This window comes from Pseudomyrmex gracilis, unplaced genomic scaffold, assembly GCF_002006095.1.
Source record: "Pseudomyrmex gracilis isolate BER0280 unplaced genomic scaffold, ASM200609v1 scaffold_38, whole genome shotgun sequence".
Classification (NCBI taxonomy): domain Eukaryota; kingdom Metazoa; phylum Arthropoda; class Insecta; order Hymenoptera; family Formicidae; genus Pseudomyrmex; species Pseudomyrmex gracilis.
In genome coordinates this window covers 372882-398151 of record NW_018020622.1, presented here as the reverse complement: position 1 = coordinate 398151, position 25270 = coordinate 372882, and the positions used below count along the sequence as shown (strand labels likewise).

General features: G+C 39.9%; 1 protein-coding gene across 1 annotated transcript; it reads left to right on the top strand.

Annotated features, from left to right (window-relative positions):
• Positions 1 to 3307: 3307 nt before the first annotated feature.
• LOC109852847 (homeotic protein Sex combs reduced) lies at positions 3308 to 23570 on the top strand. The gene is made up of 2 exons (XM_020424388.1): positions 3308 to 6553; positions 20184 to 23570. Exons 1-2 carry the CDS (start codon positions 5737 to 5739, stop codon positions 20486 to 20488), a joined length of 1122 nt encoding a protein of 373 aa, XP_020279977.1. The 5' UTR covers positions 3308 to 5736; the 3' UTR covers positions 20489 to 23570.
• Positions 23571 to 25270: the final 1700 nt, after the last annotated feature.

Genomic DNA, 25270 nt, shown 5'->3' with positions numbered 1-25270 from the left:
CATGAGAATAATCTGCCTTTTCTAATGTTGACAATGGTATTTTAGTCGTTTCTCGCAATTTTGTTGCCTCAACAGCTAGCACATTAAATTTCTCCAAGTTCAACTTCTAAAAGAAGCATTTTTATCATTAATTTCTGGTCCCTATTTTCTGGGATCCATTATCCGTGTCGTTGCTTTTGTATTCTTGCTTTCAGACCTTGATTTTCTCTTCTTCGTGAATGTGATGCATAGAGATATTCGTCTCCTATAAAGGTGACAAAATATCAAATAGCTTTTATTAGCCTTGTTTATTTTTTTTTTTTTTAATCTGAACTTGCGAACTAGGTTTTTTTCATCACCAACAGTGTTCAATTTGTATACATAATACTATCAAATCACATCGTCACCTATATAGTATTATGTGTATGTCTCAATTTTAGTTTATATCTAGTGTATTACATTATATTTCACAAGGTAATAAGTTCCTAATACAATAAAGATATTATATTTACAAAGTTATTTAGAATAATGCGTTATGCGAATAACAGTATACATTTACTATATAAACTTCAGAAACTGCGATATGTGTGAGATTCTATTTTTACATGCTATGCACTTTTGTTTAAAACCTTAGAATTCTAATAACAATAAAAACATGAATGAATTACGAAAAAAATATTTTTTTATATTCATTATTTTTTACATGTGTGTTTTCGTACGCAAATTAAATTTTAATTTTTTTTCATAATTTCAATGATGGCAATAGATTTGGAAAATTTTAAACTAGGACGAATTCTTAGGCAAACAAAGAATCCATGAGGAAAAAGATAGGTTGTTCGCGAAATGGTCGAAGATTTAGGCGAAAACGGAAAAGGAGGAGAAAAAGAGGATGGAAAGGGGGCTGAGAAAGGTTTGTATGGCAATGTGTAGGTAAACCTACATTGCAGAACGCAACCCCAGGAGGGACGGCGGCAACGAGAGTGAACCCCAAGTGTGCACAGGGGTTGGACAGAGAGAGCGAGGGTCGATATTGTGCTTGACAGATAGTTTCCCATAGCTCCGACAATCCATCATGGCCGGCACGCGGATACGTATTGGTTTTTGTGCAACGCGTCTTAGCTGTGAACCTCGAATTGAATGTATTTTTTTCTCTGTCAATATACATATATTCTCTTGCGCAAAATTTGTTTTCGCGTGCAGAATTTTAGCAAAGTAGTGAATATACGTATACACGTCTAATTATCTACACATACAGATATAAGTAATTAACTATATTTATTACGTAATGTTGAAAAGCGTTCACATAAGCAACTATATGACAATCATGTAAACGAGTTTGGTCTGAAAATAGAATAGAAAAACTCAATGCAAAACAAGAGCAACAATTTAAACAAAGAACGATTAAATTTTATATTCTATTATTATATCTATTGTATATTATATCTATTATATCTAATGTGTAAAGTATACATAAATAGAATACATTCTTGTAATCTTGAAAAACACGATAATAAGTTTCTACGAACAAGTTATAAAAATATAATTATCATTGCCTATTAAAATCAGATATTATAATTAATAATAAACATTTTATTGTAGTTTTGCGTTACACGTTTCTTAAAATAAATTGATTCTTGTTATTATAAATTCTTTCACCCCTAAAAAAAAGAAATAAACTTTCTCTCTCTGTGTATTCTTTTTATTAATTATAATACATTATTATCTCATAACATAAAGATGAGCCTCTCTTAATGGTTTGTGATACTCTGTAAAATCCAATCTGAATTTACTAATTAAAACGTCTTCACCGTGTGTGTAATCTACTAAATTCGTGGTTATATATAGTAAACGGATATGATGACACAGATTATAGAGCTGTCCGACGGAAAGATTCTTTATGAACAGCTCTCTGTAAAACGTAACTTTGATGCAAAGTAAGATAGTGATATTATCAGCCAACCGTTATATCACACAGTTCTTCCACTATTCAGTTTATTTTTAATTTTATTATATTATCAATTTTGTAACTTGCCCTGAAGTTAAACATTTATTGATGTTTTAAATCATATTTTTCAAATACATTGCAATCTAATTATAATGTGATAATATAATAACTGCACTTCTCCGGATGTGCGAATTGTCGAGCAGTTGACAGTCAATACATGATGGTGAATTGTGAAAGAAAGAGAGAGAAAGAGGAAGAAGAGAACAAGCATAAACCATTCCGCGAATTACCAAGAGAAAGAGCATAACAGATACACGTGTCTTGGCGGCTTTGCTTTGCGACACTGATTCATGGAGGTCTTGATACGTTTTTTACACTTGCGACAGCTTTATTGGAAATTCTAATGGAGAGGGTCCATGATGAAGAGAGGGGAGGATGAGAGAAGAGTGACATGAGTCCTCGAGGCAATGTATTTCGGATCGATTGAAATAGGCCAGTCAGATTCTGTCTGAGATCTTGCCATCATTAGTCGTCAATTGATTGAAATTCAAATGTACTAATTCGTTATGACGCGCGCGGATAACGTGAAATAATTTAAATCTAAACAAGCGAACTTTATTACATAATTTTATGTACTTCCCTGACGACATAAAATTGACGCGGCAATAAAATAATGATATATTTTTACATTTATAAAATAGATCAAACTCTAAAAAATTGTAAGTAAATGTTCTCTTAAAGCTGGTAGCAATATTTCATAGATAATTAGGTATTGATTATAATGAATGGCATAATAGCGGTTCGATTCACCGTTTAGCGGTCTGCGGATCACGATTTTTCATCAGCTCTCGCGCGAAAGAAGAGGCTTAATGTGATAGTAGGTGTAGGACAAACAGCGGATTCTGAAGTGGCGAATGCTATGGAAAATAGTGGGGATACGCGCGGCCGTGTACGTACACAGATGCGACGACTCAAAGTGGAAGAGATAGCCAGTTTTGTCTGAGCGGTGGGGCGAGCGATTAAGTGGTGGGGAGAAGAAGAGGAAGGGTAGGACGACTGGGGGCGGGCGCGCGCCACAATTCAACGAGAACGGCCACACTCGCCACATCTGGCGAGCAACTGCTATACTATTGGCTCTCTGCTCTCTCAAAATTCTAATCTCTTTCTTTCAAATTGTTAATACCGCAAATTACTTGCCACAAGCAATATACAATCTTTAAACAGGAGAAAATGTAATAAAAATAAATTATAAACTATTAACATTCAAACTTTCTCTCAATCTTTCGTATAATCATTATGAGAGTACTTATTAAAGTTTTGCAAATCTAAATTTCTTTCTATTTTAATAATAACTAAAACAAATTAAGGACAAGACATAAAACTTTAGAACTTCTGAAAAACTTTTAGAATACAAAAAAAAGAGAACAAAAAAATTTGTAATTTATTGCGTGCGAAGATGAAAACAAGCGAGCTCTCCGCTTTGAAATGCCAAAGAAATTTTGCTTAACGTAAAGAACTTGTTTAAAGTCTTATCTGCGACGCGCAAAGGGAGCTCCGCCTCCTCAGCCGTCCCCTCCGCTCCGTTGCTATCCACGAGTGCCCCCCGTTTGACCAACTGGCTACTACGTCACACATGCTTCTGCTTAGAGCCGCCAACTCCAAAGGTTCTCCTCTCGGCCGGCTCAGTGAGTTACGAGTTGCGTCCGGGTTCGCCGAACGAGCGATAACGGGGGCGTCAATCGAATCGCGATTGGGAGAGGATTCTACCTCGTGCACGCTCTTCCTTCCTTGTCTTTCCCGGCTACAGGCAACAGGTTTGAATTTATGGGACAATAAAGAGTGTGGTGCGTAGTGCGCGTGTCTCTCTCTTCCTTTCACAGTTGTTTCTCTCTCTCTCTTTCCCTCTCTCTCTCTCTCTCTCTCTCTATTTTACGCTTTTCTTTCCCGCTCTAAAAAAAAGATCTCCCTTTTCTCTCACGCAGACATCCTGTCCTTTCGTTGTGAAAAGAGGAGTGAGCAGCGAAGACTATCAAACTCTCATAAAACTGTCAGCCGCGGCCACCGGGGCTGACTTATGTGCGCCCCTTCCTTAGTCGCGGTTGGAGAACCACACGCTCTCCTCAGGTTGGGTTTGTGCCTCTCGCGCGACGATCACCGGCGATTTCATCTCGCGGATCTCTCAACGAGAGATCAGACGCACGATCTCCGCCGCTCCGAAAAAAAAGCGACCGAAAGTGAACACAACAACGCGTGCTCGCATCTCCACTTCACGTGTTACAACATGCAAGTATATGACAATTCGCACCTTCGAAACGTACTTTTCTTCTATGTCTCTGATCAAAAAGAGATACGGTGTGTACGTATGATCAAGCTAAGATGAATTCGCGACGGTAAAATCGGCGGAGATACGGCAATATTAATGGTTGAATCGTTTTCGGTCGATCAGTAAGGAACAATCGCGCTTTCGTGTGCCGTACCACCCCTTTTCTTTTTCATCTGTCTTCACCGCGAGGCTGTACAGTAGGGGGCGCGTGCGCGTGTAGCCCCCCTCGCAAAGCGAACGGAAGACTGCTTCTTGGTGACGTCGCGGCTAGAAGGCTGCAGAGGAGAACGAGAGTGCGATCGAGATACTTCTCCCCCACCAGTCTGGTTTCAGGACTCCCGAATATCTCTCCATTAGCCCCCCTGACGGTGCTATCCCCTCTCCTTGACCCCTCTCTCGCCCTCTTTCTCTCTCTCGCACGCACACCCCTCTCATCGGTTCCTGTCACGTCGGGTAGCAGCCAGGCAACACCACCACACGACGAACGCCAGCGGCAGCGGAGACTCGACGGAGACGCAAAGAACGGGGTTGAAGAATCGTACGCCGACGGAGAGACCAATCAAGGTTTGACGAACGGCAGGGATTGGTCGACGCGCTCCTCTGACACGCAGAGAGCGCGGGCACGTGACAAGCTACCGCACACACCGGGCCTTCTGTTGGATCACGGCAAAGCCTCCAGTACAATATCAACCACCCTTCGCGCATGCAACAGAAACGGGAACCCGCGCGATACTTTTTACCCTCTCGTCGTGGTGATATGAGCACGAGCCTCGATAGTGGCCGGGCCTCTGCCATCGTCGCGATTACAAGAAGTTAAATGCAACTGTTTAAAGTGCAACAACACACCTGTGACATCGATGAAAAAACGCCGATTAATCATCGCCGTGAATAATTTTTAAATAGAACCCCGCATGTGTTACCTCACATATTATTTCATTGAGGAGGGATTTTACAAGGTCATCTTCAATGGGGCACCTCGATAAGCTGCTCGTTACGCGCTACTGCACGGTGGGTCCACAAGTTCTCTGTAGGTAATCGTGGTCTCGTGAGGTCGTAAAGAAGCAGAAGACAGTTTTATAGCCCAGGCCCACGTGGCCCTCGTAAACTTGACTCGCAGGTCGGTTCGAATTCAAACTCGACCCGCCTGCCGCCACTCATCTGCCTCTCTCTCTATTAGTCCTAAACCCCTCGTTCATTATCGAATCGCTTAGGGACGTGTTTCTCGGCGTGTAACAGGTCGTGATAGCTGTGAATCGTTTGGCGAACAAGGTGAAGGCTTGTTGAAGCCGACCACGTGTGTCGTCGCGCGATATTTATTATTGCGATATCTCGCAACCAGCATGATAACGGATTTTTGAATACTTAAATGACGGCGCACGTCATTCAAGTATCGTCTCGGTCGATCGAACACAGTGTTTTCGCGAATGACGTAGAGGTGCTAAGTCGATATAGTGACGTTGACAATAAGTGAACGCGGTTACGGTGAAGAATGAGTTCCTATCAATTCGTCAACTCGCTCGCATCATGCTATGCGGGTCAACAGCAACAGCAGCAACCGAGACCAACCGCGAATTCGCCTGGAGAACCAATGCAGGCGGCATCGCCGGCCGGTGGAGACTATTACAATCCGAATGCGGCGTCCACAAGCTATCCCGCACCGTGCTACTCGCCCCAACAACATTATCCGCAACACCCTTACGCTACTCCGGCATCCGGTATGCAACATACGGCGCCAACAGGAATGATAGACTATACTCAACTGCAACCGCAACCACGATTAAACGCGACCGCGACGTCGCAGCAACACGGTATGCACACTCAGCAGTCGCAACATCATCAGCAACCGCACCATCCCCAGCAACAGCTTCACGCGGATCCGACGACGCCTCTTCTTCAGGGCGCCTCAGCACCGTCAGCGCCGTCAACGTCCAGCTGTAAATACGCTGATTCGACATCGTCTACGAGCGTGGCGTCTCCTCAAGATTTAACCACGTCCACTTCGAGAAATAGCCCCACGCCCTTAGTCGCGCCCGGTACAAGTAAAGCTGGATCAGGACTGACTTCTCCACCTGGTAGCTCGTCAAGGTCGTCCGTGGCCGCGTCTGCCGCCTCACCTCCGAGTGGTAGCTCGAGAGGTGTCGGCGAAGGAAATTCGACGCTGACAACAGCATCTTCTGCTTCATCGCCTGCTTCCTCCACATCCAGCACGTCCAGCACGGGTAACAATTCGTCCAACAAGGGGAACCCCTCCGGCTCCAATCCCCCTCAAATTTATCCATGGATGAAGAGGGTTCACATTGGTCAGAGTAAGTAGTTCGTCCATTATATATACGTCCTTCAGATCTTATTGAAAAATTAATGAGTTGTTTCTTTAAATCATGTTGTGTTAAATTTTTTCTGCGTATTTTTTTGTATTGGAACGGTTCTTTTAATCTTATCAGAAAGATAAAAATGGATGAATAATATCAACAACATATTTTATCCTAGTATATTATTCGCGAATATATTTCAAGATCTTATTTCATCTTTTAAATTTAAAATAGTTTAAAAACAAAAATATTCGTATGACATTTTACTTACAATATTTTGAATATAAATGTTGATGCCGTAAACTGGTCGACATTAAAAAAAAGTCATTAAAATTTAAGAGTATTGAATTTAAAGTGAAAAATATGATCGTATTTTGATCATCAATTTATCGAATTTTGAAAACGGTAACCTCGTTTTTTACGTAGTTTTTTTATATGTTATTGTATTAACAATACAAAAAACAAATATTCAAATTTGACATAAAATTATTACTTAATTTGAAAGGCAAATGCTCACGTATATCCACGTATAGATATTTCTTTTTAACGTGTTTGAAACGACGTTGATTGCACAATATGTTTTCACATATTGTGCGAAAATGTTAGAAAGTAATAAAGAAAATATATTGGGTGAAAAACAACTTTTACAATAGCAAAATGCTTGTCTCGAGTTTAACAGACATAGGTTGCATAAAAATGAGCGAACTAGTATTTAGTGAATTATGGTATGCAAGGTCAAGGAAGAGGCTATTATTGCACTTATTTGCATATGTATTGTATAGAAAATAGTACTAGTGAAAATGAGAAATGTGGATAGGATACTTTGTGACAGATAGATGGTGATTTAAAATGGACAATTCCTCGATAGTTAGACAAAGCTAAAAAGTGTAATAATAATATAGTATAAAAGTGTATATAAGCAATTTATAGAATATATATATATATATGATTTTTACATAAATCTGATGTAATAAAATCTAAATATACATTAACCATAATTTTTTCATACGATATATCATCAACCCGCTATTTATACGATGCATCTTTGATAAGAAAAAAAATCAACGTAAAGAAACATCGGACGAGATAAAGAAACAACTGAAAGATTAATAACTTCTTGAACGAGCAAATAGCAATTACGTAAATGTAATCCCCGCGACAACTCAAAATGAGTTCACGAAATCTCTGCCAGTGCAAAAAGTTGCAATCCGCGTACATAGCCGAGGACCAATCTCGTACGTGCGAAACAGGGCGGAAAATATTTCGAAAGGCGAAAGCTTAGATCAAAATGGATAATAGTAATTCAGCTGAGGCCACAGGACTAGATTCACCTGCCCCCGTGGTTCAAAGAAGATAAAACAGCACAACGCTGGTCGCGCTCACATTAGTCGCCCCGCGTGATTTACTGCGCGGCCAGTATGATTCAGTCAGCGGGGAATTTGACGAAGAATTAATGGTATTATGATATCGTGTGTAACTCTATGTATGTGCGCCCGGGCCATAAATCAGGCTGCATTGTAAGGCGCGGGGGGTTAGCCTTCTCTCCTTCTAGTTCTCTCGGGTTAGCTCGAACGAAGGCCTCAGACCGTTCGACTCGGCCCCCAAACGGGATGTACGCGGCTCAGATCTTTCTTGTGCGCGTTTCGGCTTCCTCTCCCGATCGCTCGCATCGTGCAGCATCCTTTTACCTCACCTTCCATATTTCGCGCGACTATTTTGCCTCGTTTCGCAAGAAGTTAAAGATGACCATTCGATAAAAAAAAAAAAGAAAACAGTTTACTATAATATAATATTATTCTCAAAAACAGGATCTCTCTTGACGTAGAATACATGAATTTTATTAGTGGGAGTAAAATTATGAGACAAGTAGAGAAATTATGAGACAAGCTTTTAATTATTTAACAGCAATAAAGAAATCTGAGATAATGACGCGTTGTAATGAAATTAACATGATAATGTGGTAGATGATTAATAAAAATAATGGAAAAATAGATTTTGTATATAAAACATCAGATAAAACATCTACTGTTCGAAAAAGATTAAATCACTAGCTACAATGAATAAGCGCCGAATAATTATTACGAAACAAAAAGCAAAACTAAACTAAATATAAATCTCAAAGTGAATTCAACAGTCAGTAGAAATTTGAAACATCAATGCTGTTGAAATTTTGTAAAAGTACTTCTCGAAATACGTCCTTGCTGTTGGCGAAATAACGTTGTTACACACGCATGTGGGTCATTCGCGGGGATAAGTAGTAAGTCTGAGTCTGATAAGTAGCTATCGCATCTCCGACGAGCAGTGCGCGCGAATAAACATGCAATTGATGCGTGAAATGAACAGTTTCTGCGGTTTATTTCCAAAATATCGATCGAACCAGGGTTACACAGACCCCTGTTTAGATAAGCAGAAGGTCGTTCTCGTCATGGAGTCTGTAATTATGGGTCGATCATTCCGCCATAAATAAGGATGTGCAGAGTGCCGCAAGGAAAGGCACGTTTCTGTGTCCCGATTGATAGATGGCTACCAAACGTGATTCCCGACATACGAATCTCCAATACGCCGGAAGGGTAGACAAGAGAGAGTTCCGAACCAGTGGAACTGGAATTTGCTTAATACCCTTTAACACATTTACACATCATAAATATGCGATAGTTGGCGCGAACAATCTTCTTGTCAAGGAAAACAGCTCGCGTTCAAATGATTGAAACGAATCGCAAGATTATGTTAAATTTTTCTGATTATCATTTATTCGATTAATTGGAGATTAGTGTCTGTATATGCGTTTTAGTTACAAGTATCTAATAACGAATAACGAAAATAACCTTTCACTTACTACACACCCGATATATTGGATTTTGATATGGTACTGATAAAACAAGTATCGTGTGCCTTAAGCAAACATACATACGTATACACGTACGAACGGTGGTGCTACTAAAAAGAGAAAGAGAGAAAGAGAGAGAGAGAGAGAGAGAGAGAGAAAGAGAGAAAGATACGAGAGAGAAGGATACGAGGACGCGCATCAAAGAACTGGTTTTACTAACCACATAGCATACTGCATTTTTACTGCCGACGAATATTTTTTCATTACGAAACGCTTAATCAGTCCGCGACACATGTATTTATACGAATGTTCTAAAATATTCATCTTATTAGTGCGATCGAGAATGTTTCGTCATCGCTCGCAAACTAATTTGACTGTCATATTTCTTTTTTTTTTTTTTTTTTTTTTAAGTAAAATATCTCAGAAACGTGGATGATTTATTCAATTATTTTTACCTAATGAGATAAGTTTAGTAAATTTATCAAGCTGCGATAAGAAGAAAAATTATAAAAAAAAAAAAGAATAAGTTATCGGTGTCATTGATTTTTTTATCTTATTGTTTGTGTATAACTAATATAATTGTATTTTAAATTGAAAATTAACAGATCCGATAGAGAAGATCTATCTTCGCTGGCTCGGGAGTACCGCGAAATCAATTGAAATAAAAAAAAAAAACGCGTGTTACACACATATAAAGAGAAGAGATTACCACCGGTATTATACAGTTATCGTATAACCGCGGGAAGAGCGCGAATCACTTATTAGGACATAAATTTTCATTGTAAGCGCCTAGTGCAAACGGGATGAGCCGATGGGGTAATGGATGTGTGCCGGGGGCGAAGTGGGCCGCCTGTTGCTGCGTGGCCCGGTCGCCACGGGGATCCTTGATCCTTATGCTCCTGCAGTCGCCTTTTCGGCCGACAAACCCTCCCCGAGGAAGATTTCCTCTTCTGAAAATTTACGAGCCAACGCTGAATAGCGTAGCAAGGGCGAGATGTCGCGGGTATACACACATTTCGTGGTTTTGTCACGACACGTGAATCGAAAAACCGTCCCGGAAAGATAACCGCGGAGTAGTAGGTACCTACTTTGTTTCCCTTCATCGTATATCACGAGATTCTTTCTAGATTTCAAAAAGTGCGTCCCATCTCACGCCAACCGTGATTATGTTCTTGATAATGCGTTTGCGTGTCGAAAAAATCAAGCCGTAAAATACATAAAACAGTACGTAGTTATTACATCAATGAACATTGTTAAATCAGCAATTATTTCGAATTAAGATTCACACATCCTTGCGCAGTGAGATAATTCCGCAATTTTTTAATGTTCTTAAATGTTAGATTTTCACAGCGCACATAAAATAGCCGTCTTGAACTCGTAAAACTCGTGTTTATACATTCTCACGGGTAATTTTATTAATATAAATATAAATCATAAGATAACATTTTAATGTTCGTAACAGATATTTCGCTAATGATTATTAACAACGTTTCACGGCAGGCGCGATTATTGCGAGTCGCGCGAGAGTAATGCAAGAATCGTGCGGGAAACGTCATCGTCCGTCGCGACAACTCGATTTAGAAGATACACAAGTCGCATGCAACGTGTAATAGTCGCGCACAGAGAGCTCGGCCGTGCCAGTGATAAATAAATCACGCGAGATCAACGGTTCTCTGTGCACTTACATCATCCTTTTTAAAATGTACAACCTACTGTGATGTAATCAAATTCTCGAACGTTTCGCTGTGACCGCGCGCGAAACAAATTCTTTACCATAAAATATTATGTTCCGCGCAAAAGTTCCGTGTGAATATATGTCTCGCGCATTTCGCGTTAATCAAAATACTCAAATGGTTTTTTACGCTATTGCTAAGTGTAAAATCACACACATTTAACCCTATAATTTTCCAATATATAATAAACGCAATAAAAATAAATTAACGCAAAACTATTGTATTATTAATCTTTTTTTTTTTTCTGGCGGAGATGAATAATGTCAAGAGTGATGTTACCTGTTTCTGTTTGTTTTATTATTTATTTTTGTTTTACTATTTATTTTTTCGCGATTTGCACACAAACTTTCTCGCGAATCAGTTATATTTGATTATTCCGGTACTTCAATCCATTAAAGTACAAGCGCGTATTTTGTCATAGTGTGTGCCCCTCACGGAATCACGCTCGGCGTACAACTCCGGTTTTTGCTCCTGGTACAACTATTTCGGTCCCGCTCTCGATCAACCTATCGAAAGTAATGTGAGGGAAAAAGGAAGTTCTAGAGTTTCTTACAAAAGAAACACACCACAAGAGATTTAACTTCTTATCAATATTCCTTCTTTTTTTTTTGTATATTATTATTCTTAGATGAGAAAATATCTATCGATATCTACTACATAAAATTTCTCCATGAGAACTGAGTGTAAAAAGTACATAATATACTTTTTCGTGCGGCTGTTTAACAGTTCTAAAGACACGCTTCATTGAGTTCGATAAAAAAACAATCTGGTTAGAGAGAGAGAGAGAGAGAGAGAGAGAGAGAGAGAGAGTGCGAGAATATTGTATTTAAAAATCCGCAATACTCGCGGGATATTATTTCATTTGTTGTACAATGTAAGAGAAGGGGGAGTAATCAAGGGCGAAGATGGATTTTTCCGACGGAAACGGCTTTATTTCGCGGCTCTGATGCGCCGGGCGAAAGCGTGTTCTCGTGGTGTAGAGGCGGTCCCTACGTACGTACACTCGGGCGACTCGGGACCATAAATAAATGCTTGCGCGAGGCTTACGTACCAGCACGAGGCGTTCTGAGAGTTTGCGGCGCTACTCGTGTGGGGTAACCAGGAGGAACGCCATGGACGATCAAAACGGACAGCCTCCTAAGAGGAGCAACCTAACTTGAAACATAGGTACTGCATGATTCATAGAGGACGTGGCGCGAAGTCCGGAAAAGGACACGCGCTTCCGATGAGATTTATCCGTTCGCTTCGACGGACGCAAAACGAGGAACAAACGATTTCCGCAATTATATCGATGATCGAAAATGCATCTTCGAAACGGACGTTCTGCGAACGAATCGTTTTGAATATCAAGCGTAATAATAGTTTTTTGTCTTTCAGAAAAGAGAGAAAAAAAACTATATTTGCATCACTACAAATCCAATCCGATTGTATTCGCACGCGACTCGTGTACAACATTTAGCGTAGCGTGAAACGAGAGAGAGACGTTCGACGACACGTTGTAAAAAGATACAATGCGTATATAAATGCGCGCGAGTTCGTCGTGTAAAACTTAATACGCATTTGCATTTTATTCTAGCACTCGCGATAGGAATAAATCAATTCTCATAGGCGACACGCATGAGGATGTACATGTGTATATATACATACATATATGTATATATATATATATATACATAAACTGTACACTTATGTATGCATACGCACACGTGTCCGCGCGCGATTGTGTGTTTTTGTTCGACCTTAGGCAGCTCGCATCACCGCGACGCACTGTACTCAGACACGTAGAGAGTCGCAGCTGACTGTATTGTTCCCGTTGAAGGTAAGTCATTAATTTTCCCGCAGCGGGAACGTTCCAATACGCATACATCCATTATACGCGCGGCTACGTGATGCGCTCATATACGAACATTTATGGAACGCCGATGCTTAACTTCGCACCGGCACGTACACGGGCGCATGATCATTGTCAATTAACAGGTCCAAGAGTTTCTCTAAACGTACACCATTGTGTTATCTTATTCTCTTTATCTCTCTCTCTCTTAGTCGAGTCGTCGAAATTCGCGAAACTAAAACTTCTTCGATCGTTCATTAATTCACGCCGATATGATGGATGGCGGGCTATTATCCGCTTTAATTGTTATTAATTAAAGTTAGTATCCGCGAGGCAACATCGAGATTGCTTCCGCGGTCATTAATTAGACAACAAGACGACGAAAAAAAAGACACGGAGAAGATATTGGTGCGCGACACGCGAGAGAAAGGAAAATAGTTATCCGAAATCGAACAAGAAAATCGTGATCTTTTTCCAAATGATATGCACGTGTATACTTGTCTTCGAGAGAAGATAATGCATTCGGAAGGTTGTCGGTAGGTTTGAGTCGCGTGTGTCGGACGCGGCGGTCGGATGGACCGTCGTCTGATGGATGGAGACGCGTAGCCTCTATCCCCCATTCTTCCTCAATCCGAAGACCCCGGGGTCCGTCGTTCCTCCTCCACGTACATACATACGCGCACGATCACATCTTGCGGTTCTCTTTCATTCGGCTGTACAAAGTAACCCTTCAGGGGGACGCGGGAGAGAAGGGAGAAGGAAAGGGACGACAGTTTCTTGCGCGTAAAGTGCGCACACATGCGCATGCGATTCAGTCCACGGCGCGAGAGAATAATATGTTATTCTCGGGGTTTTATCAACCCTCTCTCCCGCGCGCGGTCCTGACCCAGTGAAAGAGGAGAATCTAATTTTAGTCCGCGAACGGCGACTTAGCGCTCGCTTTGAGCGATTTATCGGAAAACAATAGAGATCAGCATATTTTTGATCGCATCTTCTTAATATCTAAATATTTTAATCGTCGCGAATAGCTTTGTTGCGCGCACGAGTTTTGAAATTTGCGCGCGCGAGACGGTGCGCGCAAACCGACACTCGCTAACATTTCGCATTCGACAGGACATTCCGGAGTTCAAGGTCATCAGGACTTCGAGGCACGTACCTCAATATTCTCATGGTTCATGCGCCATGTATAAAAGAGACGAAAGAAAGACTGTACTGGCTTTTGTATGCTGTCAGGGAGTACAAAGTGCAAAATGAAGGAAAGAGGGATAGACGTGCGCGACGGTGGCGGGACGACGAGGCGTTAATTGAATTTGAGTCCGCGCGGATTATTGTGAAGCGTTTAAAGCGGCCAGAAACAAACCTATTTGCGTCAGAGAGCTTTCTCGTGGAAGATAACAAATGATCCGCGGAACGTCCGCCGCGCAAACTTCGGCATAAAAGCTTCAGCAAGGCTGCCACTCTCTTTCTCCCCCTTTTCTGCATCCCTCTCTCCCTCTCTTCTCCTCCATTTTCGCACCCTTCGTTCTTTCGTCGCCTCGTTTCCAGCAGCGCTCTTCCAGCTGAATCCCAGCCCTTGAAAACCACTTGCTACCCCATTCCGAATTGAAAAGCAATAGTTTTTGAATCTATTTATAACTGTCCGATGCACATGGATGCGTCCTGGCGGAATGGCGCGGGTGTGTGACCCAATTCGAATATCGCATTCTTCTTTTTTTTTTTTTTGTCGCAAATGAATTTTTCGCCGCGCGCGCGCGCGCGCGCTGATAATTTCTTATATCAGAGTTCAAGTCGTGTCGCTAATGTACGTGACGGAATATAATACGTTCGACCTAATTCCATCGCGTCTAACTTTCTTAATTTTAGAAAGACAGGTTACAAAATGTCACGTAAAAATAACAAACATGTGACACTCTCATTAACGCGCGGAGAGGAAATCCCACCTCGGAGCTATGATTGAGCGTAACAGTCGCCAATAAAAGGATTTCCATGCTTCGTGAGTAAAGCAGAAATTAATAGATCCTTTTGAAAGCGTCTAGCTGCGTGTTTCCTCCGGAGATTTATAACCAGAAACTTTCCGCGGTGTGGTCCGAGCGTGTCAGCTGTATACCGATCAAAAATAGATCCCGCGGATTCCGGTCTTCGAAGCTCGAGGCGACAGGTTTCAGTGTCCGAACGTTTGGTAACAGGTGGATCGTAGACACTCAGAAAAGCCTCTCTCTCCCTTCTCTTTTCCTCATCTGATCAACGTCAGCGATCTTACGTTGTTTTCGGTTGTCCTCCTCGGTGTGGAAAACGCCGTGGCTCGCGCGCGAATCGTCAATTTCGGACTCGGGGAAGGCCAATTTCTTCGTCTTCGCGATTGGACCGTCAGCTGCGCGAATACGGATGGGTCACAAATCAGCTGCGAACGGTGGCTGACTGACGCGAGGTAGCGCGGTACGCGTGTAGATAAATTTAAATTGTGCGTGAATTACATTTGCTATATAGAGAGAGATCTGACGCAACGTTTTTCGACGAAAATTCATGAGCGCCACTGGCTATTCATACTGGCGAGCGGCCAGACGGAGGCGTGTGTAGTGGATAATCTCCTATCATTGCTTCGTCGTCCGCGACTCTTACATTTAATTCGAAATCTTATTGCTCTTGAATCAAACTCGAAACTTTGCGCGCACACAAGCATAAATTTTACGGAAACAAAGATGATAATAAAAATCGCGATTGTAGTACAAATTGAGATAATAATAATAATAATAAATATTTATCTCTTAAACGTTTCGATTAATTGTTTTCTGATATATATAATTCTAAAGACATCGAATGTTTGTTCTATTTGATATTTCTTAGTGGATTTCTCTCGCATGAATCACGTGTATAAATAATGCATAATTTATATCTCATTGTTATCGTGGCATCCGCAAGGATAAAAGGATAGATTAAACAGAGAACACAGAGTACAAGCCTGTCATTAGTAACGTAGATCTCGGACAGAGCAGAAAACGAAGACGGGATATGGGCAGCCACGCGATACCGCTGGCTGAATATCTCGACTGAAAACAACGACAACTTTTAAGAGACATTATCTCGCAGGACCGAACACGAGATCTTGAAGCTTTAGACCACCTAAGCTATAGAGATGCAATCGTAATTGCATAATAGACGCGCGGCAAACCGCTCGGATTATTTATGAATCTCTGTCTTTCTTTTGTCAGTAACGTCGATACCGTTTTGTGAACGACAAAAGGGACAGATATTATAATGCAAAGGATTGAATATTCGGCCTCGTTAATATCTGAAGAATTTGTGTTGCTCGTGAAATTTTCTCGTTCGTATTTTGTCAGAGAAAAAATTCAAATTCGCAAAACGAGACAATTCGAATCTCGTCTAAACGCGATTAATTAATTAACGTCACGCCGAATTGATACACATGCTTCGATCGCGCAGCAATTCGAAACGATTTTCACTGTTCATTACGTCACGCGCAACTTGCACATTTTTTATTGGCTTCTTTATTATTGTCGAATCGATCGCGATAGATGGAAAGAATTGATATCGTCGTACTTGAGCACGTATCAGATAACTATTCAGATATGTGCCGGGCGTTAAGGGTAGCAAGAGTTCTATATATATATATATATATATACTTTTAGTAGAACTTGCTCTCTACCGACATACTGTGAGGAGCTCATACACGTATATACACGAACACATATTCTCACGTACTCGCGCGGAATGCAATACAGCGCGTTTGTGATCGCGAGTTTGATTCCTTTCTCAGCACCTAATCTACGTAATCTATCACAAATAATACCGCGATATCTTTGACTTATCTCTGGCAAAATGTTGATATTGTGCATTACTTTACAAATAAATAAATGGAGATATGAAAGAACGGAATAATTGTATAATAAAATTCTTAATAAAGTACTATAAGATGTGTGTTGTAGATCTAAAATAAATATACTCGGTGTATAACGTCGCGAAATAAAGAAACGTTGAAGTGCATATTAAAAACAAAGGAGATCTCGAAATATCGGATGTGAAGCCGTGAACTCGCGCGGGATTATCCCGCACGGTCACGTGTTACTCAGTCTTAACCAGCCGATCTGTCAGTCAAGGCAGACAGGACAGTCGTCAGACTGGCAGTCGGTGACACGTTTCTCGTACATGGTTTGGTGCAAATACACGCGCGCTCCGCGTTCTATTAAGAGCGAAGCACGAAAGGCTAGACGACACGAGGTGACACCGAGATGGGTGACACGACACGGCCCTGCGCTTAGCTCGCTTCAGTCTCTTACAACCACGACGGCTATGCGCACCTACGGCCTCTTGTACGGCCGCACATTTCTTGTCGAGCCAGTAGACACGCCGAACATTTTTTACATTTCGATTTTTATCCGCTCTCTCTCTCTCGAAGCGGATTGCGCTATGAATGTTGTAATTGTGTAATGAAATATTTGTGTAAATTACTTTTGTCGATGTATGTGTGTGTATGATGTGTGTGAGAGCACAATATTAGAATATTATATATATTTTCAACAATTATACAAAGATGAAGATACAAGTAGCTACTAGAAAGATATAATATAGAGAGAATTTCTTCCGCGTCTCTTTTTTTTCTCTCTCTTCTTATATAGGAATGAGCGTACGAAGTGCTCTCATTGCATCTGCTTAAGATCTCACGTGATTACAAAATTGATTACCGGGAGATATACAACGCGAGTCATGCGTATGATTACGGAAATTCATGTTACAATAACATATTGGTTTGCACTCCCCTCGATGCCTCAGAATTTATAGTGCGAGAATAACTACCGAGATCACGTCAGATAGAAATCTAAATGCTAATTAAACAGGTGTGTCAGACACGCGTGAAATTTAATCGGGTCAGCGATTACCGCGGTACTTTAATGTATCAAAAAGATACTGTGGCCACTAAAAATCATAAATCAGAGCCTTGGAAGAAGATAAAATAACATTTTGTAATTTAACGCACGCGTAATCATACGCGTTCGAAGCTTATTGCTCTCGCGCCGCGCGCATTTAAGAATAATAAAAACTCGAAACCTGTTACGGACATCAAAAGCAAAGCATTGTGAGCGTATATTATATATATATATATATATATATATATATATATATATATCGAGGCATTCTCTTGTGGCATTAGCTGGAAGAATTAACATGGCGCGTCTAAGAAACATATTTCAATCGCATCACGAGCATCGTCGAGAACTTTCTCACTAGTCTCCTCACCGAGTACATTCCTTTGCACACCAACGTGTATGTTGCATCGATGTCGGCGAGATACCGATAGCAATTTATCACCAGAAAAGATCGAGAGGAATCGCGCGCGTTTCGTGAATATTCTATTCTTTATATTTTTTGCTCGAAATAATTTTATTCGGCAAGAAGTGAAAAACAAGATCAAGAGACATACGCGCTCTGTTATATTTGAAATATGAATAATAAAGCATTGGATGTGTCAATCTAACAACGTGATAAATAAAACATCAGTTTGAAATTCGTAATAAGAATGATAAAAGTTTTGAAAATTACAAGATACACGTAAGAAATTCATTAATTTTGTAGCTCACGGTGTATTGCGCGTCGCTAAGCTGCCTTTAACGCGAATATTCCCGAGAAAGAAATTTCGTTTGTCTGTTACAAAACGGAATAGGTGCACCGGATAAACGATATGCAGACCGAACGAGTCCGTGTCCAGACAACCAGAACACTATTTATTAAAAAGTCAGACCGTACGACCCAGCGACGTGTTACATCGGGAGGAAAGCGATAACACCGGACGAAGGGTCCTGTCATTAAGCCCCCGGGTAGGAGCTTCGTTGTTCAACGCTCGTTCGCAATCCTCTGCAAAAGCGCTTTTCACTCTCGCGGAAGTGCCACATTGCTCAAAGCGGTGGAAAGAATCTTTTCGATGCTGTTGACATTCGTTCAAATGTGCGCACAAATGCTCGAATTATCGTCCAATCCAAAACGCATCACAAGACGAGAGTGATGGAAAATATTTGCGTTTCGCGAAAAGCGAAAATTCGACGTATTGTTTAATTCTATTGCCGATCATTTTTACACACTGCTGTAAATTTGTTCGGATGTATCGGAGTGTCTTATTTTATCGCATTACCTTTTCCTCTTCGCTGTATATATACTGTTTTATTTAGTCGGATATCTTTATCCGCGCGACTCATCGCTTCTCTCCCTTGTTCCGCACTATTGATAGCTATGTCTATTATAGCTGTAAATGAACCGGCTGTCGAACATCGGCAATGACCCGTGCTCACAGCAACGTACTTATCTGAAAATAAAGGAATGACTACGACCTTGCTCGCGTAACACCTGCTGAAGCATTGAATCGAAACTTACGTCAGTATATTTTGAAAAAAAAAAAAAAGGGTAGAAAGGGGAGAGAACTATTAGATCGATTAGTAAAGAATCATTTGCTTCGTCAAATTTACAACCGCAGAGTAACCGTCACTTTTCCGTCGATGTTTTACTTTCAATACGCAGACAGTAAATATTGTTGTAATTTATTTTACGCACCGAGAGTCGCGAAGTTTTATTTATTAAAATTAAAACAATAAAGTACTTAGCATTGTATGTCGTATACTGTGACACATTTGATTTACACGATGGTATTTTATACTGTGTAAATAAGTCGAGGTTAAATCGAGCCTCATTTCTGTCGTTGTTCGGCAATTTTTGCAGCTCGAGGGAAGTAGGTGTAATAGGCGGAGTATCGTAATAATAGCGTTGCGAAATTATTTATGGCCGAAGCGTGCAAAGCAAATAGGCAAAACAGCTGCCAAGTGACCAGTTCGCAAACCAGTAGCACTGGCAGAGGCATTAACCACGACTCGTTGAAATAATTAACGAGGTCGTCACGCGTTGCATGCTCGAGCCCTTGATAATATGCGATCGTCTGTACTTTTTATCCAGCTTATTATACAACCTTCGCGCCTCTCCACTCGCCAGTTGCGATACGATCCCGATTAAAAGAAACAACACGTTTCACACAAAACGTCTCTCTTGTATATATATATATATATATATATCTATAAATTAGCTCGTAAAAATAATTCTGTGCGTGATATGCGAGCATAAATATAACAATCTGTGTTTTTGCAATATTATTTTTTCTATAAAATAATTCTATAAAGTAAATTTCGCACTATTTGTGGTTGTGTCATATCTCGCAAAAAAACGTAATTTTTTTTGCAGGTACGGTAAACGCTAACGGTGAGACGAAACGACAGAGGACCTCGTACACCAGGTACCAGACTTTGGAGCTGGAAAAGGAGTTCCACTTCAACCGTTATCTCACGAGGCGGCGTCGTATTGAAATCGCGCACGCTCTCTGCCTGACGGAGCGTCAGATAAAAATCTGGTTCCAGAATCGGCGTATGAAGTGGAAGAAGGAGCACAAGATGGCGAGCATGAACATCGTGCCGTACCACATGTCGCCGTACGGACACCCTTACGGGTTCACGCCCCACCCCGGTCAGTTTGCTCACTTGGCCACATAGGAAGAGTTCTCGCCCGCCGAGCTCGGAGCACACGCGGTCCGGTTCCCCGGGATGTACGGCGAGCAGAACTTCTAAAAAGGCTTTTTCCGCCTTGGGCCCCCGCGCCTACGTCACGGGTCTCTGTCGTCACGTGACTTGGCCAGGGTCGAGGAGAAAACTTCACTTCCAGTAGGACACATGACGCGTTCCGCCGATTTGCCGCAGTGCGCCAATGATTGAACAATGGATTGTTGCCGAGGGAAACGAGAAATCGTTCGACCCCTCTTGTATATGTTAAATAACGTACTTAAATTATATCGCGCATTGTTATGATACTTCCGCTTGGCTATCAGGAAGGAGAACCTCTGTCGCAGAGGCACGAAGATAGAAACTGTTTCCTTCTCAGACTGAAAAGAAACAATCCGTTCTCGATCGTTTTCAGCTCGCGAATCACGCAGCAACAGCGTCACTATGCGGACTATTCGAAGTTGAAGGGAAGCCAAAATTTTCTGCATAGCGCCGTGCACCCGACTTAATAGACTGGACGCGCTCCGAGGGGCTCTCACACGCACGAGATTATAAAATATTAATATTACTGGCGAATGAGAGACCACCTCAGCGGGTGAGATAAAAACCGAATCTTTAATTTAAGCTGTAGAAAGTAGCAAACTAAGTAAATTGATTAATCGAATGACAAATTAATCAATTTCTTTATCTGGCTGCACACTGTTCCATCTGACAAAAAAAAGAAAAAAATTTGAAAAATTCAAAATCGCTAGAGGAGATGACGTTCTCGTTGTGCGAACATCGAAGTCTCGAGTCAAATCGGGTTCTGAAAGTTCATTCTCTCGACATAAACAAATCGAGCGTGAAATTCGTATTCGAACAAACTTTATTGTAATCGAACACCGGAAGTTTTGGACCTCAAAGACACTTTTGTTGTTTCGTATACTACTTTACGAAAATAAATTACTGTACGTTATGTAATTGAAGAAAGTGAACAGTAGGTAAGACAAACTGTAGAATATATAAACGAAGACATTTTTAATAAAAAATTTTTAAAAGAAACGAGCACATCAGTGTCTAGTTTACTTGCTTCAGTATTGTATATGTTTCATATTTTTGTTTTATTGAATGTTAAATAACGTATGTAAATGCAAACACATGGACGCACTTTGAAGCCCGAACATTCCAATGTTTGATTCTATCGAATAAACTTTGTTTCGAAACAATGTTCAAATACTCGAAGAATTTCGCATACTTATATCGTGGGATATATTTTCGGGACTTCGTGTATACGCTCTTGCCACGTATGTATTATTTATTATTTTTGACAATTTTGTTTTATGCATTTTTTTTTTATCTTGTAAATGCATCGAAAAGCACGAAAAACAAAATAATAGTTTGCGGAACACTTAGTTCGCGGGGAAAGAGGGAAGATAGAAGATGTTTAAAAGAAAGATGCAACACACAATCCGTAAATCGGACATTTGTCGCGTGACAGCGAAACTAGTGAAGAGAACGCGTAAATAAACGACACATAAAAAGAACATCTTTTTATCGCGCAGATATGAAAATAAATACAGTCGACTGCGGACGAGAGACAATCGCGTGTGTACGTGTTTGTTTTTGATGATGAGAAAATGTCACGCAGTTTTTTGCGCGAAACTGATTTTTTAACAAATTACATTTTTTATCGAACCTGCGTAATTTGTGTCTTTCTTTTCTCATAATATAACACACAGTGGGAATATGAGTTGACCTTCTAAACAGATGTTTGACCAATTTCTTCAACAACAGAATGTTTCGCGACAGTTAGTCGTTCGACAGACTCGAAACCGTCCGGATCTCGTGTGAGAAATTCTCGCGAATCAAATAATGTCAAAGCAACATGAAATGTAACAGATAATAATTTTGAATAAAGTATTAAAATAAAATAATAAAATAATAAAAAAGTTAAATTTAAAAGATTAAATTTATAATGACATAAACAGTGTGACATAAATTTTTGTTTTGTAACGATCAGTAATCGTTCTTGCATCGATATTGAGAAATTAATATATTTTGAATGTGACCATGTCACAATAATTTGTTGACAAGAGTATGATTTTTTAAGTTTTAAATTCTTGAATTTACGTCAATCAATTTCGACATCAATCGCATATATTTCATTAGCGAACGGTGGGCAGCTACGGTCCAGTATCTTTCTTGTACATAACTCGCAAGTAACTGTAATTGCAATATAACCAATGTCTCCTTGGAGCAGAGTCTTGTTCCTATAATGTCGATACGTAGGGGAAAAAAAAAAAATCTCGCTCAGAACTTAAATATTCGTTTTATTCTCTATACCAGCATTTTATCACACGATCGATACAGCAAGTGTAACTATATCGTTTTTCTCGCGCATCGACTTACATGGTAATTTTAATCCGCATTAGAAACCTAATTAGTTTCTCTGTATAACCATAGTTAAAAATCCAAACTATTAAATAAAAAAAAAAAAAAAAAAGTAAAAGGAAACGTGTTTTGTGCAGTCGAAAGGAATAAATGGCTCCAGATGTTTTTTGCGCGTGTGTCTGTGTATTTTGTGTGTGTACGTATGTGTGTGCGTGCGTCTTACCTCGATGGTGCAATGTAACGTTGTATGTGCATGTATGGCTGAGATTATCTAACGCAAATTGCATGCACGTGCCGTCTGATTACGCGTATTTATCGGCACAGGATATGCATAGAGATTGTGAGTGTGATTGAGTGTAACAGAGAAAAAAGTGTATTGTCCCGCAAGAGAAATTGACTGTCGACTAGTTAATCGGGAAGCGAGCGCAAATGTGTAAACTAATTAGCTAGTACTCGAGTAATTGATTATCTTGTGATACGAGAGAAGGAGCGTAGCGGAGTTGCTCTATTAAAATAATAAATGCTTAATACAGGAATTGTCGTAACCGCGCGATACGCGATGCAAATTCGGAAGAATACAGGGAATTTAGTATGTCGAGATTTTAAGCGATACAAAAACAAGAGAGGAAACAATTAAATGAAAAAAAAAAAAAAAACAGATACCTTCTAAGTAGGTTAATATTGAGAATTGTACATAATTATTAAATATAACACGATATATATATACATATATATATCGAATGATGTTATTACTGTATGTACGAGGCGTTAACGAAAGGAGAGACAAAGTTAAATTAAATCTGAAATATAAAAAATTATACTTACTGTTATACAATTTAATGTTTTTTAATTTGTTGAGTTAATTAATGAAACAAACGACATACTTCGGAAACTGTATTCGATTCGACGGTTTTAGGCTTAATTCGTCGTAGAAAGGAAAAACACCGGTACTGAATAAAATATTTGTTTTTTCCGCGGTGAAGTGACGTCGAGAATCAGCGAATCTACGTAATTTGCATTTCGTTATCGCCTGGTACATGATACGATATTTAAATAAACTATAGTGAGGATATTATTATTATTATATTATTATTATCATTATATTATTATTGAGATTCTTGATATTATCTTTATTATTGTATTAAGAGTGATGAGTCTGTTGCTAATGACTTGGTCCAGTGTTAATAATGTATTATTATTTGTTTCGTTATATTATTATTTTTTTTTTTTTGTTGTTTACGCCGCGTGTCGTATAACACACGTATCCGTACCTATGAATGATGTATACAAATAATACAAAAGATTTTGCATTACTCTTTTACACCGAGATCCATACGCGGGATACGTAGTTGTGCTATCTCGATGCTTATCGAAAATCGATTCCGGTGTCGTTCGTATATACTCTGCGCCCGCGAGCAAAGAGATGGAATGGAAACCGCTGATATTTACTATTTATTCGTCAGATGCAAAGAAACGCGTTCTCTTTCTCTTTCTCTCTCTCTCTCTCTCTCTCTTTCTCTCTGTCTCTCCAAGTTAAATTAAGCTCAAGTATTACGTTCGTGTAGCGTCACTCAAATGTTATTTCATTCCATGTAATATACGTAATAGTCTAAACTAAACATAACTTACTTATTACATCTACGTAAACCTAGAGCACTGTACGTGTGTATAAGGTCGTATAATTATATAATTTAAATTGTAATTATTAAATGGTATGACGTACAGGAATCATCGATTGTTTATTTCTTCTTGGAACCTATTGCAAGACTTGGGAAAATGTTTTACCTTCGATAATATTCAACTCGTGTTCTCGCGAGTAACATAGCGAGAACGTGCGCAACGCTAAATAGTAATTAAACTTAGTCAGTTCATGTGTCAACAATCGCATTTTCTAAGATGATTTAAGCGCGTGAGCTTTGTCACGACAAAGAAAATTCGAGCAGTTAATTATATGACGCGCATGAGAAACAAGTATTTATGTCTATAATTGTCTATATAATACTTAGGCGCGTGTGCTTCATTGCTGAAACGTAAAACACGATAACGTCCAAGTTGAAGAATTGCGCTACGGCCACGCGAGGTTATCTGACCGCGATACAGATTCTCCTTTACTAATAACGCATCTCATTATTTTAATTACGCAAACCAGTTGAACTTAATTGACTCTGGGAAAACGTAATTAGTGTGTTTCGTAGATATCGATCTCTTTAAATAGCAACAAACTGTAAGTAAACACAATATATCTCTAGCAAAGTTTTAATTTATATATATTAGTATTGCATGCTTTTTATTTATTTCATATTTTCTCTCTCTCTCTCTCTCTCTCTCTCTCTCTCTCTCTTTCTTTCTCTGTTTTTCTGTCTTTATGATTACTATGTACAAAAGGAATTTAAGTATACTAATCGG

Bases quoted from the DNA above. Each gene is read 5' to 3' on its own strand.
- LOC109852847 (XM_020424388.1), top strand. From the start codon at position 5,737: ATGAGTTCCTATCAATTCGTCAACTCGCTCGCATCATGCTATGCGGGT. The intron at 6,554-20,183 runs GTAAGTAGTTCG...TTTTTTTTGCAG, and splicing joins GAGGGTTCACATTGGTCAGA to GTACGGTAAACGCTAACGGT.